We start from the raw sequence: 16,462 nt of genomic DNA on the forward strand, positions 1-16,462 counted from the left end.
CATTATGAAAATTGTGTCCTAACAAGTCGACCAAAACCACATGTAATCGCTTTAATTCTTTATATGAATCACATAAGGTCACATAAACAATGTATTTTATAGGAATACTGAACCAAGTGGTAGGACTTGAACCCAGGACCTTCTTGCTGCATGGCAACAGTGCTACCCACTGCATCACTGTGCAACCCTATTATTATTATTATTATTATTAGTATTAGTGTTATAATACTAATAATACTAATACTACAACTACTAATAATAATAATTCTGTAATTCCAAAGGACACTTATGCATCATTGTCCCTGCAGGATTCATAAAAGGGATGATACATACTTAGAATAGGTATATTATACAGTGTTCACCTCCATGATGATTGACCAGCTACTAAAGGAAAAAATGCACCCAAGTGGATTTTACTACTAGGGATGGATGGATGGATTCTCAACAAAAAATTTTGTCCAAATTGAAAACTTCAAAAATATTTATTGCACATGATAAAGCATTGATGTTACTGGAGCTCTTCACAGGTTGACAGGATGTTGAGTTGATCATTTCCCCCTGGCTGAGCTCTAAGGGCCTGGAAGTCTCTGTGCTTGGCACATGTCAACATGGACACTTGTTAAAATCCCAACTTGTCCAGACCAACACTATTACCAGTACCATAAGAGAAGAGTTGGGGTTGAAATAGAGCTCAACACCCCCCCCCCCCCTCCCCCCAGTTAACTTACATCCTACTTCTCTAGACATATAATCAAAATAAATTAGATAATTTTCCAGCTCAGGGTTTCTACTCCTGATGTGTGACGAACTGCGTTAACTCGGCCTTAATTGTCTGTCTGATGGTAATTGCCGTTCTTTTTTTTTCTCACCCGTCAGTCACACTCCTCATCTCCCGTCTCCAGCTCTCATTATGAAAATTGTGTCCTAACAAGTCGACCAAAACCACATGTAATCTCTTTAATTCTTTATATGACATTTAGGTCACAAAAACAATGTATTTTATAGGAATACTGAACCAAATGGTAACAATATTGTTTAATAAATGACCTTCCATCTCTTTTAGTCTTCTGGGAAAAAAAGAAAGTATTTATTCTGCGTTATTGTTTTGCAGGGAATCTTCTTCCCTTATTTATTTTTTTTTATAATATATAAGACGAGTGATTTCACTTTTCATTTTTCATGTTTTCTTTTCATTTTGTGTTCCAAAGGTATATCCAGCAGTATGAATTTCGATGAAGAAGAGGATGATGACGACGAAATTAGCTCAAGTTCTTCACAGCTCAACAGCAACACCAGACCAGGCTCTGCCACCAGCAAGAAGTCGTGCAAGGTAAATAAAAATTTCACAACCATGGGACCAGAGCCGTGTATCTGCAAATAATAAGCAGACATATTGTACATTATGTTGCTCAGCTTGACTCTCTACAATTTAATGTATGAAGTTCAATAAATTGAAAATGAAAGTTTATTATTGTTCAAGTCCTTTGCTATTTCTGGACCAATCATTTGTGTTTATTTGCCATACTGATTTCTGATAACAAAAAGCAAGTACCAAGATTGTTTCCGTCACTATTAATCTCAACTTTAGCAACTCCAAGAAACAAAGTAGTCTTAAGAGGCAGGAAACACCTGCAATCCTGAGCATTTCAAAGAATGCCCATTAAAGGTCCCATGAAAAATGAAATTTGTTGTCATGTCCACTTCAAGATCACAGATGACTGTAGTCTGGTAACATATTCCTACAAGCAGACATCCCTTACACAAGTCATTTTAACACTCCACGTGTCCCAAAACAAAAATAAATTAAAGGTTCATTAGCAGGCCCCTGCACAACTTAAAGATGCACAGAGGATTTAATTTAGCAAGTAATTCAGCTGCGCTGGAGCAGCAATCCATCTGAAGCTAGCAGGAGACTGGTACAAGATTTGGAAACTGTGTTGCCAGATAGGGTTAGGCTGGCGTTGTTAAAATTTGGGCTACTTTTCACAACATTTGGCAGGCTTTTTTTCATAAATATTCATAGGAAAATTCTATCAAAATAGTTTTCATTGTGTGGCAGAAAATTAAAAAAAACTTGTGTATTTTAATGCTGTTTTCTTATTTTGAAACATACGGAATCTATCAAATCTGACCTCATTAATGATTGTAAATCATCGGTTAATCAAGCATCACTATAAAATGGTATCGGTCAATGTCAGTTGTAAACACCCTAAATGGGGTTAAGTGTTCAACTGATAAACTTGAAAATGTTTCATGGCCGTGTGAAAGAAAAATGTTAGATTGATTCTAGACTAAAGGGACAAAGAAATGTTATATTAAGTCAGATTTACAGCTCATAGTGGTAGGCTATTGATGACTTGTTTTCCCATTGCGATCCTGGTATGTAGGTTATTTGGTTTCCTGACTGTAGCCTGTTATGTGGAACGGGTTTTTTTTTTTTTTTTCTTTGCTTAAGTGCAGCATGCCATTGGCATGTTTTTTTTATTATGTGTGAAATAGTTCTGAGCTGTTAACATGAATTGAAAAACGTCTGAGATTTGGCCTGATATTTTTTAGACGGGCGGGTTTCGCATTGTGTTTGGGCTGGAAACTGTCAGTCAGATCTGGGCACCCTGGTCTGAAACCTTTGTAAAAAACTGTATTTAATATTAGATTTAAAATATTGATTGCTGTTCTTATTATGTTTTTTCTAGTTCGTTATAGTGGCTAGCCACTTCTGGGATTTTTTTTTCAAATGATCTTGTCTCCATTACTAATTACTATCAACAAACATGTTTCTACTTGAATTTTGTTATAACTTCGTAAAAGTTTTCTTTGGCTGCTTTTTAACAAATTGTTTTTATCTAGTTTTTGCATTTGACCATGAAAATGTTAGTTTCTTTTTAAACCCCAGCAATACACGGGTGCAAATTCAGAATAGTAGATGCTTAAAATTTGTAAGACAAAGTTTCAATGTTCTGATTCTGAATTTAGACATAAATGCAGATCTCCCATGCCCACATTTAAGTGGGACCTTATACATGTATTTTGCATTTTTATTCTCATTTAACTATAAATTAGTTTAGTGCATTTGTATAGACTACCAGTCATCATTTTATAATCTGCAACATTTTTACATTAAACAATGACTTTTAGGGATACACCAGATTGTCTTTTACAATCCGTCCAAAATTGATTTTGAAAGTTAGAGGAATGCCTTGTCCTGCCAGGATGTTATGTTCTCAGTTAAATATAATAATAATGCTAATAATAATAAATAAATATTTCTCCATCTCTTTTATCACTCGCCTGCATCTCTGGTGTTTGTTGCTGAAGAGGGGCCATCTAATTTAGAGCCTAAAAGATAAATTAGGTGCAGATTGCTCATATCTGCTGGACTTGTGGATCATGCTTTTAGTGCAGTCTGCATTGTGGATCCAGGGCAGAAATGCAGCAAATCAGCAGCAAAAAATTGGAGCAGATTGCACTGCTTTGGGAATTTCCCCCCAAAAATGTCTTGTTTTGGGATGAAAATCTGTTAAGATCAGTTTAAATGTATGTTTAAGATCTTATGATTTCATGGTATTTCTCTTGCGATGTATGTATTTTCTAATTCAGTTCAATTCATATGTATTAAGAGATATAAAAATAAAAGCAGAATATAATTATTGTTATAAAATTCTTAGACCAATAGCCCGTCAGTCATGCACAGTAAAACAGAACATTAAGAAGAAGTCATAAATTAACAAGTGTATGTAAAGAACTAAACATCAATTATTTTTTACCTAAAGGTCCAGCAAAAAAAACAACAACTTACACAACAGTAGAAAAAATATCATGACAGGCGTAAAACTGATTAGCAATTAGCGTAACTAATGTTTATCTGAAGTCAAGTGGTCACATAATCAGTGATTGATCACACTGTTATAGGCCCAAAGCATATCTATTTCCTTGGGCACGATAAACTGCCTGTCCCATCATTTGTAAAAGAACGCTGATTGATGTCTGGACTCAGTGTTTGCAGCTTTTAGTTTCTGCTATGACAACCCGTTTTTCTCTCTGCTCCTCTAATCGTTCCAGTCAACTCAATCTTCTGTTCCTCACCGGATCTTTATTTTAGGCTCAGTGTGCTCATTTTCTGTCCCTGTGGACAGTTTGATCTCCAGACTCATTATGCTGTCTTACCCTGTTTTAACAGTAGTCCCTGCTAATAAATTACTCACCTGACCACTATTTCACTCTGAGTGGGCTTCTCTCTCCCACAGGAGGTGGCCTCAGCACCCACTCCACCGACAAATGAACCTGCCATCGATGTGGAGGACCTGGAGGAGTTTTCCCTGCGACCCGCACCGCAGGGCGTCAGAGTGAAGTGCAGAATCACCAGGGACAAGAAGGGCATGGACAGAGGAATGTATCCCACCTACTACCTTCACCTGGAGAGGGAGGATGGCAAGAAGGTGAGAGGGGCCACACAACAAGCAGTGCATGAAGGATTGGGTCAGTTTTTCAAAGAAAAGAAAGCTGAATGTTGTATGTTTTGAAACATTCATGCTATGCTTATTCATGGATTAAAATGGCAAACACTGCGATTGTATTTTTTTAACTGTGTTTTGTGGTTTCTGGCTCAAATTTCCACAGGTATTTCTGTTAGCAGGAAGGAAAAGGAAAAAGAGTAAAACCTCCAATTACCTCATCTCCATTGATCCCACTGATCTGTCCCGTGGTGGGGAGAGCTTCATTGGAAAACTGAGGTGAATTCTTTTAAAGACATGTCGCACTACGACGGATACTTTGAATTACAGCACAAAAATTAATGACACTGACGTTAAATTAACTGAGTTAGCCTTCTGCCAGCTTTGCAGCTTCCATTACATGGTGCATTATTATTTAAAACCAGGGTTTTTAAATAATAATGCACCATGTAAGTGTGGAAAAAGCATGAAAATTGCTGTCATTATTTTCAGGGTTACGATAAGGATGGAAAAAATATATTTGAGTGTGAAAAATTGTTGATTTTTTTTAAAAGACATTTTTTCATCTTACATTTCCAAAAGAGAAGAGTCTATGCTTAATAAATGCAGAAAAAAGTATAAAATTCCAGATCTGGGAAAGCATGGAAATAGGAAATTGAAGGATATTGGTAATTTCAGACTTTATTTCCTACCTCACTGTCAACATGATGTTTTCTAATAAAAGAAGTGTTGCATTTATGTCTCTGTTTCTCTGTTCATCAATACGTTTGCATCAGTCTACCTTCCTTCATCCATTCATCCAGCCAGCCATTAGGCTGGTTATCCAGCCACCTGTTCGTTCGTACACTCGTCTGTTTATCCACCCGTCTGTTTGTCATTTCTCTGTATGTTTTTGGGTCTCTGAGTTCTGACAAAAATGCATTTTTCTGAACAAGACAGTTGAGAATAATGCATAATAATGCATAGTATTCTCATGTGTTAAAAACCTCTTATTAGTAGAGGGTTAATGTGGTGTATTCACTAAGTTCTAGCAAAGAAACGGCATGATCTTGAAATATGTGACTGATTGCAAGTCATTGTTAATTGTTAAAATGAGCAGTGATCTGTTGAGTAAAAAATAATTCTGACAGCCCTGGATGGATGAGAAGTGAGTTATAAAGTAACCCTCAGAGAGGACATCAATGCAGCAGCTCCATGGAAACTCCTTTGCAGAGTAATCAAACATGGCTCAGCAGAGCCTTTTAATCTTCACAGCCAGCATGACCGCTGCTCAGACCTCTACAGTCACAATCCTGCTTGAACGATTGCAATCTAAATTTATATGAACGCTCACCTTTCATCTAGCTTCTCAAGAGGCCTTGTGAGGACTGGCCTAAATGATTCAATTCAATTCAATTCAATTTTATTTATATAGCGCCAAATCATGAAACATGTCATCTCAAGGCACTTTACAAAGTCAAGTTCAATCATATTATACAGATTGATGTGTGACTTCTAAAAGAGATACATTCACACTTTGTTAAACCTGTTGGATATGAAACACTAATGCAAAATATTAAATGTAAGCTTTAGAGATGGGATTTAGCTCAGGGTTGGTGCTATTGTCGCTTTTCATTAGATCTTACACTGTAAAGATGAATTGCTTTAATATGAGTAAATGCAACGTGAAAGTAAAAAGGAATTATTATGAAGAAGAAGCATATTTAGAGAAAGAAATAAGCAAAATCAAACAAACATGTTAAAATCTGAAGTAAAAACAAAACACAATTTTATATTTCTGCTCACAGCTAATAAAAATAATCTGAAAATGACTAACCTATCAGTGTTGTGCTCACCAGCTCTGTAAGGATTTTGTTATGCAATGTAAAAAACTGCATGCGTTTTCTACAATTAACCAAGTCAGCATTTTGGAGTCTATTTTTGTTTCATTCCCTCTCTGTTTTTTTTTTTTTTTATAAAAAAAAAGCTTGTCATATCATATGCATGTTTCAGAAAAAAATCCAAGAAAGTTAAATTTAAGTTGTAAGAATAATTGGATTTGGCTCTGACTTCATAAATATATTTTTTATTTTATGTTTCATCTTTCTTTTGGCAAATTCCTCTTTTTTTGGAGAAAACGTTCCTATCATACTTCTCAGATACATTATGAATTGGGTTTAACCGTCTCATTGTCCTTAACCATCGGTGTTGAACCTTTGCATTTCAGTGTAGCAATGATTTGTAAATTATGCATCACAATGTTTTTTTTTTTTTTAAATTGATTTAACATTTATTTAACCAGAAAAATGCCCTGTTGAGATTACTAATCTCTTTTTCAAGTGAGTCCTGGCCAAGACAGCAACACAGACAATTTCAGAACACTTTCATAAGACTATTTAAAATATTTACAAACCTTTGAACAAGAATTTAAACTGCCCTGTTGGAATCCGTGCCTTTGATTTCCAGTCCTTTTGTAAATTGTTCCATGTTGTGGGGGCAGAATACTGAAATGCCACCTTCCCAGCTACAGACAGTAGCAGTGAGTCTTGTGAGCGTAAAGAATGCAATCCTCTGTGCTCTGTGCAAAAATGTGAATCCCAGATTTTTTGTCCATGTAAATCCCAGGGAGTTACACAGTTTTATAATTGTTTTAATATGGATTTGATTATCATTTTCTAGTCTCTTTGAATATACACTACCAGTCAAAAGTTTGGATTCACCTTCTCATTAAAGGGTTTGTATATTTATTTACTTCTGGGAACTCCTTCAAGACAGATGAAAAATCATTTCAGGTGAATATACTCATGGGGCTCATCAAGAGAAGGCCAGGAGTGACTAAAGCAGTAATCAAAACAAAGTGAGAGTATTTAGAAAAAGCAAAAATTTACAAGATGTTTTGAGTTATTTCATAATTTTGGGTTTGATACATAATTCTATATACTTTTGAGCCATAGCTTTGATGTCTTCGCTATGTATCTGCAATGTAGACAGTCATAAAAATAAGTATAGCCATTGAAGGACCATGGTGAGTCAAAACCTTTGACTGGTAGTAAATGTCTACGTTTTTTGCCCTAGATGTCCTTTTATCTCCGTTGGTCCTCAACCGTTGGTCTGTTGGTCCTTGTTGTGGTCCGTTGGTCCACAACAAGGCAGGTCTACAACAAATAATTTTAGATGCACCAGCCTGATTGAAACTGTTACTTCAGATGTCCACAATCAGCCAATCTGTATATAAGGGGAAAAAAAAAAACAAGAAACAAAAGATACACACACACACACACACACACACACATATATATATATATATATATATATATATATATATATATATATATATATATATATATATATATATATATATATATATATATATATATATGCAATATTTGTTATGCAAGACTTTGTTATAGGTTCCATGTCTACAATATACTTATAGATTAAAAAATAAAAGGATTTATTTTCATGTATAGAGGTTATTAGGTCTAGGTTTACGTAAAAAAAGGAGACCCCTCCAGTTCAGGTGTTTGACTCCATCTGTGCTGCTGCTTCACAGATGATCATTCTCACACTCTGTAGAACATATCACGGATACCCAAATGATCTGGATGGTCTATTTAAGCTGCAAAGCTCCAGCTGCAAACTGCATGCATGCCTGTCTGCTACTACTACTACCAGTTTCTGCTGGATTGTAATGGAAACGTAATGACAGGAGCAACAAGTATGATAGGAAGACAGAAGGAGAGTTGATGAATGAGGAAAATGAGAGAGAACAAACGACAGAAGAAGTGATTATTGCGGATCAGGAAATAGCAATTTGTATGTATGAAATAAGAAAGTAATTGAAAAGTACGAAGAGTGGAAAGGCAGTTGGTGCTGATGATAAACCTGTGGAGGGAAGTGTCTAGGAGATACGGCAGTAGAGATCTTAGAGAGCTAAAATATACTTGAAGAGTGGAAGAGATGTGTGCTGGTAGCAATTTTCAAGAACAAGGGAGATGTGCAGAGATCCAGCAACCACATAGGAATAAAGTTCATGAGTCATACAATATAGTTATGGGAAAGAGCAGTACAAGCTAGACTGAGGTCAGAAGTTAGCATCTGTGAGCAGCAGTATAGTTTCATACCGAGAAAAAGTACCACAGATGCAGCATTTGCTTTGAGGATGTTAATGGAGAAGTACAAAGGAGGTCAGAGGGAGCTGCATTCTGTTTAAAACCAAGGTTCCTTTATCTTCCACATAAGAGTTATGCTCTACTTTGTGTTGGTCATTTAAATAGAATCTAAATAAAATACATTGAAGTTTGCTGGAACATTACAAACTGCTTATGAATACCTTTTCATGGCTGATATTGATATAACTGGTGAAAAGAGGGCACCTTTCATATTTCCACAGCATCAATACATTACAGAATTTTCTTTTACTTTGAATAAAACTAGCTATGCAGAAAGACCAGGAAATGGCAACTAAAATGATGTTTCCATGTTCACATCATACACACACAAACATGAATCAATTAGACTTGATTTCCTTGTGCTGTTTTTGCAGGTCAAACCTGATGGGAACCAAGTTTACCATTTATGACAACGGTCTGAACCCAATGAAGAGCACCACCAGCCTAGAAGCCAGCAATCTTCGCCAAGAGCTGGCTGCCATTTGCTACGTGAGTATAAAGGCATCCCTGTCAGTCATTTCATATTGAAGGTGTGCAGTTCTCTCAACAATAGTTCATCACACTATGCTCAGATTGTAATGTGATGGTTCACCTGATTTGTGATTGTACAATATTTAAAACACTGCAAAAAAAGTGGCATGTGGGATTGTAGACATAAAAAGAACCATCAGAATACTAACAATGTATCTATCACAGTAATATTATCCAAAAATAGCTTTATCAGAGCAAAAATACCCTTCATCTGATATCATACATTTATGTAAATTCATCTTTTTTATGTCTGATTTGTTTTGTTTCTTACCCCATGTTTCATTGCAGTATTGAGTTTACCACATTAAATTTTAATTACTGCTAGTAAATAGGATGCTACGTTAAAAACTGATCATTTTTTGCTTAGAAATCCTCACACTAAATCTTTACCGGTTTCTTATCTATTCACTCCAGGAAACCAATGTTTTAGGATTCAAAGGACCGCGCAAAATGAGCGTCATCATTCCTGGAATGAACATGGACCATGAGAGAGTGTCCATTCGGCCACGCAATGTAGGTGTTACAGCACTGCCACATACAGGCTAAGCAATTAACCTCGTCTAATAATTTCCAAATTGATCAGATAACTGTGATGGCTACTTTCCCAAGGTGTTTGATTGTTTTGTATTGCAGGAGCACGAGTCACTGTTGGCCAGGTGGCAGAACAAAAACACAGAGACTGTGATTGAACTTCATAACAAGACACCTGTGTGGAATGATGACACGCAGTCCTATGTTCTCAACTTCCACGGCAGAGTCACGCAGGCCTCTGTTAAAAACTTTCAAATCATTCACGACAATGACCGTAAGTTCCAAATGGTTATGTCACATTAAATTTGGAGACCACGTCTTCAGAGTACAGCTGATAGGGGCAAGATGTAGTTCAGTAAGGCTCTCAAAACTCTATGTTGAGTGTTTGACAAAGTGTGACCTTCTTTTTGCTAGCTCGGTGTACAAAGCTGGCATCACCGCAGGGCTTATAATTATAATTTAGTAGATTTAGCAGTAAAGGAGGTCAAGGAAGGCTACTGTGTTTGCCAAGAGAAATTATCAAGAGTAAGAAGTCTAAAAGATGTTGTAATATGGCCAAGGTTCTGGCTCCAAATAGCAACAATGTTACAACAGATCATGGTTCTGCAATCTTTACAACCAAAAGAGCCATTTTTGTCCTCAGTTCAGCTACATATAGGTAGTTTAGAGCCACAAATCATACCAGACCTTTTAAAAAATGATAATGTCTAATTTTTTGACAAATATCTATTGCAGGAAATGTATATTATTATTATTATTATTATTATTATTATTATTATTATTATTATTGTTATTATTATTGTTATTATTAATATTAATAATAAATTAAAGAACTACAATTTTACTTTTATTTTTTGGCTTGAAATAAAGAAAAACTAAACTTTTTTAAAAGAGGATGTAATGCTGATATCCGAAGAAAATTAAAATGATCAAAAATATTTCTGGTACTTTTAATGTCCTTCTGTTGTTGAAATTCAATGCAATCATTCCATGAAAACAAAATCAACAGCTGCTAAAATGTACATTTATTTTTGTATCTATAACTTAGAGCCCTTCTGGAAGGTCCAAAGAGACAGTTGCAGCTCCAGACTCACAGGTTGCAGATGACTGGTACAGATCAAGCTGTAAAACTTTGATCAGTTAGTCCGTTAGAATCATTTTGAGACAACTTAGAAGTGTGGATAACAACAGATAAACAAAATGAGCCAAAGAACTAACAACTTTCAGGTAAAATACCATCATGAGAAAAATTAAGCACAGCATCATTTCTTTCATGGGATTCCAGGGGGGGAGGAGCAGCATGGTGCTGCTAATTACGTGAACATGATTAACAGATCATCAGCAAATGTGACCAACTCTGTAAAAGTGCTGTCTATACCTCTGGAGGAACCAGGGGGTGTCAACTAAGTGACATTAGAGATAACACCTTTTAATCTAGAAAGGGGTTATCAATCATCCATCACACTGCACTGAGAAATAGCTCACAAGTGAAGAGGGCAGTTTCTAGTTTTTCGAGGAGTGGACATCCCTGCAAATGTATCCCCAAATCAAACAGCAAAATTCTCATAACATCCTCATCTCACATGTCTCAGACTTGACAGCTCTCGCTTCCTATCTTGCCATAGGGAAGCATCCTCTCTCTAAGACGTGAATGGCATCACAGCTTGAGTTGGCATTTGAAATAAACCGAACTGACTTAAGTAAATCATAAGATTTCTGACATAGTCGTTTGCTCAAATGTAGCCACAGTTCACAGCACAATGTCTGGCAGAAAACCAAACATACAGTAGTTTATCAGCACAAACACGTCATGACAACAGTTGTGCATGGTGGTGGAGGGGTAATGATTGGATCCTGCGGTCATCAAGTCAAGCAGGATGCCCACTGTACAGGAAAGTATTCTAGAGTCAAATGTGACGCAACTTTGGACCAAACTGGGCCAGCAACAGGACAATAAGCCAAAACACAGCAGCAAATGTACAAGTGAAATGGGTACAAAAGGGAATAATCAAGGTGCTGCAATGGTCCAGTCAAAGCCACCACCTGCAAAATAATTTAAATGCTTTGGCAGGATCTTAACAGAGCTGTGCCAAAAAATAAATGTCTGTGAGCATCAGTATTGTAGTAAATGCAAGAGACTGCTCCAGATATGAAAAAAGGAAACTACTTCAAGTCTTTACTTCCAAAAGGTAGTACTTCAGACTGTTGAATCATTGGTTTACTCAGTTTTTTTCCCACCTGACTATATTCCTATCTAAATGATCGACTTTGCAATAGGCTTTCCTCTGTAGAATGCACACCAAAGTCATGTTTAGTGGCATTGTGACTTCAACAATTTGATTAATGCAGATGCAGGAGCAACAGTCAATTAAACAGACGAAAATGGTCACCAGACACAGAGGGGTCCTTTTAGAAATATAAGAAAATGTTACAAGCCCTTTATAGAGTCTGATGGGGGACTGTATTTAGGGTAGAGACATGGCTGGTTGTCTTGTTTCGCAGTCGCCCATCATACGGAGGTTAATCTTTACAGCATAGAGTCGGACGACACAAGGCGTGTGACTGTCTTTACATAGCCACTGGTTCCAGCATCCGCACGCCGTATGCCAAAAAACCTAACACACGTCCTCTGATAAACCCAAATATTGGCAAAGATGTCTAATTATTCTACAGACCATCCTCTGTGTCTTCTAGCTTTCACTCGCTGTTTTGACTGTGGTTAGAGCCCCAGCAACAGCCTAAGTAGTGATGCCACTGCCCAGTAATTTGTTCCAAATTCCATCATTCCTTCTGGGCAATTAACTTGAACTTGAACTTTTTGTGTTAATGTTAATGTAGATTGATACAAAATGTGTATGTTTTCTCTAACAGCTGACTACATTGTGATGCAGTTCGGGCGTGTGGCAGAGGATGTCTTCACCATGGACTATAACTACCCAATGTGTGCGCTGCAAGCCTTTGCCATTGCCCTCTCCAGCTTCGACAGTAAACTTGCCTGTGAATAGACTCAAGCCTGAGGTTCAGAGAAGAGCTGGTCACCCGTCCTTAAGGGCAGCTTGTGTAACCCTTGGGTCGGTTTGAGATCTTTAAATCACCCAGTACCTTGGAACTCCTGCATACGGCGAAATACATTGTTGGCTTCAAGTTCTAGGTGTCTCTGTGTGGCTGAGGTCGAATGGGCATGATCTTTGGAACAAAACAAGCACAAAAAAATTATCCACTTGCCAAATCAAAGGAATTGGTTTTGACAATTATTGTAATTTTGTATACAGCAACTGCATTATAAAAGCCTACACTGTTTCTTTATGTAGTAGTTACATAAATTTAACCTTTCCTTACCTGTAAATTTTAACTAACAGGCACACACTTATGTCTGAGCAGCTCATTTTTTTCTGTAGTCTAGAGCACAGTCTCACACATCATTGCCATGCATGAATTATTCTCAGTAAATAAAAAAAAAAAAAACACACGCTCATCACAGTCTTTTGTTGTTTCCATACTTCATGCATGGCATTTTTGTTTTCTGCTATCATTTGTAACAACTTCATCAGTATTGGCTGTCTGGTGCTGCAAACATTCATCACCATCGCAAGAAAATCACTTGCTTCCACAAAAATCAATTAGAGACTCGAAAAGGGCAAAGGCATGTTACACCACAAGTTGTGTCGCACTGTTCAATAAGAATGTACAGGATGATGGTGCACTTTACTTTGAATCATGTGATGGAAAGATATATACTGTACATACTTCATTGTGCCTTTTGAAGACGAATTCCAGTTTTAAAGTTTGGCCACAAAAATGACTTGAACTTGAATAATCTTCACGTTTCTTGCTGTATCCACGTCGACTGAAGATATTTCTCTGAATTTAATTTGCCCAAGGCATGTGTTCAGAATGGGTTGCAGAAGTCTCAAGACATATTCCAAAGTACTCATTTCTGGATAAAGTTTCTGTAATGGTTCATCTATAGGTTAATTAAAATAAGTTTATTAACAACTCATGAACAACAATTAATTTACTGCCAACAAACAAAGAGTGGGAATCCACCTTTTGTTGTAACACATATCTTTTTCCTGGCATCTTTCATAAATGTTATGCTTCATAAAGAAGTTTAATACATTCCTCAGTTAAGTGGCAGTAAATCAGTTTATCACACACTGTTCACATTTTTACTCAAAATATGGTTCCTCCTGCTTGTTCTGGAGCAGGGTCTTTTTTGTCAAATGTACAGTAGTAGATTTTCTATTTTAACAACCATTTAAAAAAATAAGCTGAATGACAGCAAAGAACAGCCTCTGATACAGCTGTTGCTACTGTGGGTTATGAGAAGATCTTTAACACCTGTGCCATTCTTTTACTCAGTTGTGTTCTATTTGAAATTTCTATTTCCAAATGGTTGATACTCTTGCTGTAAAGTCTGCTTTTCTCACGTGTCCAGGACCTGAAGGTTCTGTCATTTTCTGGTTTCAGTGCTCTCGTCATTATGTACAGTAAATGGTGTACAATTTTACTCTGATGGTATAAACAAAGTCCTTGGATCATGAAAAAAAAGAATAAAAATAAACTTACAGTATGTCAAACAAAAAGCAAACATCCTGGAGTCTGTTGATGATGTTTTTGGGAATTTAAAGCATCTGAGCACCATTTCTTTCCACCAGTAAATGATGACCTCTTATTTTCAGATGCTGGGACTAAAAATAAGAGCATTTTCATTGTTCTTGGAGTGCGTTTGCACCTCTCAGCCACCGTAAGAAATGGCCGAGACTACAATGCTAAACTGAAATTAAGCATAATAAATTATCTAGTTGCTGCTGCACCCAGCTGCACATGTTTTGCAGATTTCCAGCCTTATTTATCTTATACATGCTTCTTCCTCAATAATGTTTATTTTTGTATTTGCATCTTTGTGTCATCAGAGGTATGACAACATGAAGGCTTCTAAATTATATATATTTTTTTCTGTTATGCCGGTCTTTGACTGGCCACTAAAATAGAGCTGCAATCAGGACAGCATGAAACCAATTCATGCTCTATACAGATATGACTGAATCACAAACAGTACAAAAGTGGTAAGGTTGAATTTGTAAAAGGCTATTTGTATAAAGAAAAACTAAAGTCTAAAATAGAAGGACAATTGTCATAAATGACCAGACTTCTTAATTACTTGAAGGAGGGGACAAAACAGAAATCAACAAAGCAATGTGCCATTTTACGTTCATGTCAATCAACACTGGTACTATATCTGTCCTTACACTATCAATGCCACATGATCAGTAAAAAATATGATTCAAACTAAACTACTATTCTGAAATCATCTGTGAACCTCAAAGGTTTTCCGTTTTAAATGACCAGGTCGTGGCGGTGCTTTAAAATTCACCCAGAACAGCTAAAGACAAGATTGTAGTTGTTGTTACTGTTAGAGAGACTTAATGTGTCTGAAAATAAAAAAATCATTTTGCTACAGATTAGAGCAGCAGTGGCTGTGCTTTAGAAATCACCCAACAGAGAATATATCACCCAGCCATGAACACTTGGACTCTTTGGTTGCTGGCATCACACAAATGTGAAACGACGCACATCCGTTTTTCTGCTCCGGAGTCAAGCCGAGATTCCTGACTGGGTTATAAATAAATTGGCCCTGTATGAAGCACGCAGCTGATAATTTGATGAGAAAAGCCTGCATAATGGGAATCAGTGGGGGACATTTATAGATGTCATCATCACTACCAGTGGACAGATCGTAGCTTCTTTTTCTTCCTCTTTCAGCTTTTCCCTCTCAGGGGTCACCACAGTGACTCATCTGTCTCCATCTAACCTCATCTCCTGCATCTTCTTCTCTCACATTCACTGCCTTCGTGTCCTCTTTTGCTCCATCCAGAAATCTTCTCTCTGATCTTCCTCTATGCCTCATGTCTGGCAGTTCCAGCCTCAACGTCTTTCTACCAATGTACTCACTATTCCTCCTCTGTACAGGTCCAAACCTCCTTAGTCTGGCCTCTCTGGCTTCATCTCCAAAACATCTGAGCTGTCCCTCTGATGAACTCATTCCTGATCTTCTTCATCCTCATCACTTCCAAGGAGAACCTCAGCATCTTCATCTCTGCCTCAAGCTCTGTCTCTTCTTCATTGCCACTATCTCTAAACAATATCGTAGGTCTCACCACCGTCTTACACGTATTTCCTTTTATTCTCACTGATACTCTTATCACACAACATACCTGACACTTTTCTCTACCAATTCCAACCTGTTTGGACAGATTTCTTCTCTTTTTCACACTCGCAGTTGTTCTGAACTGTTTACCTCTAAGTAAACACCTTCTTTATCTCTGCTCCATGTAACCTCACGGCTCCGCTTGGGTCCCTCTCATTTACACACACGTAATTTGTCTTGCTACCACCAGCCTTCGTTCCATACCTGTTAGCTGCCCTCAACCTAGATACCAATGTCATCTGCTAACATCATAATCCATGGAGGTTCCAGCAAACAAGAAGGGGCTCAGAGCCAATCCTTGATGCAGTCCCACTTCCTCAATGGACTCATCCGTCACACCTTCAGCCAGAGGTGTCAAAAGTATAAAGTATCTTTTTACTCAAGTAGAAGGATAGATGCTAGGGTTTAAAAATACCTCTGTAGAAGTAGAAGTATCCCACCCCCACCCACCCAACCAAATTACAGTAACTGTATAGTATGATGTTAATATAAAAAAATGGGATTGACTGTTTTACCCACATATATGTCCATTGAAAATGAACCTATTTAGTACAATGAAAATATATTAAAGGTCCATGGGTGCATCA

General features: G+C 37.1%; 1 protein-coding gene across 2 annotated transcripts in view; it reads left to right on the forward strand.

Moving 5' to 3' along the window:
- The window catches only part of tub (TUB bipartite transcription factor), a 69,530-nt gene extending 55,580 nt beyond the window's left edge, over nt 1-13,950 (forward strand). For both annotated transcript variants that reach the window (XM_036130743.1, XM_036130744.1), the window contains exons 6-12: nt 1,209-1,330; nt 4,245-4,436; nt 4,618-4,730; nt 8,977-9,091; nt 9,548-9,646; nt 9,767-9,938; nt 12,536-13,950. In XM_036130743.1, coding sequence (XP_035986636.1) covers nt 1,209-1,330; nt 4,245-4,436; nt 4,618-4,730; nt 8,977-9,091; nt 9,548-9,646; nt 9,767-9,938; nt 12,536-12,669 — 947 coding nt within the window. In that variant the 3' untranslated portion in view covers nt 12,670-13,950. The remainder of the gene's footprint in view (nt 1-1,208; nt 1,331-4,244; nt 4,437-4,617; nt 4,731-8,976; nt 9,092-9,547; nt 9,647-9,766; nt 9,939-12,535) is intronic.
- The last annotated feature ends 2,512 nt before the right edge of the window (nt 13,951-16,462 follow it).

The sequence above is a fragment of the Fundulus heteroclitus genome, unplaced genomic scaffold, assembly GCF_011125445.2.
Source record: "Fundulus heteroclitus isolate FHET01 unplaced genomic scaffold, MU-UCD_Fhet_4.1 scaffold_38, whole genome shotgun sequence".
Lineage (NCBI taxonomy): Eukaryota > Metazoa > Chordata > Actinopteri > Cyprinodontiformes > Fundulidae > Fundulus > Fundulus heteroclitus.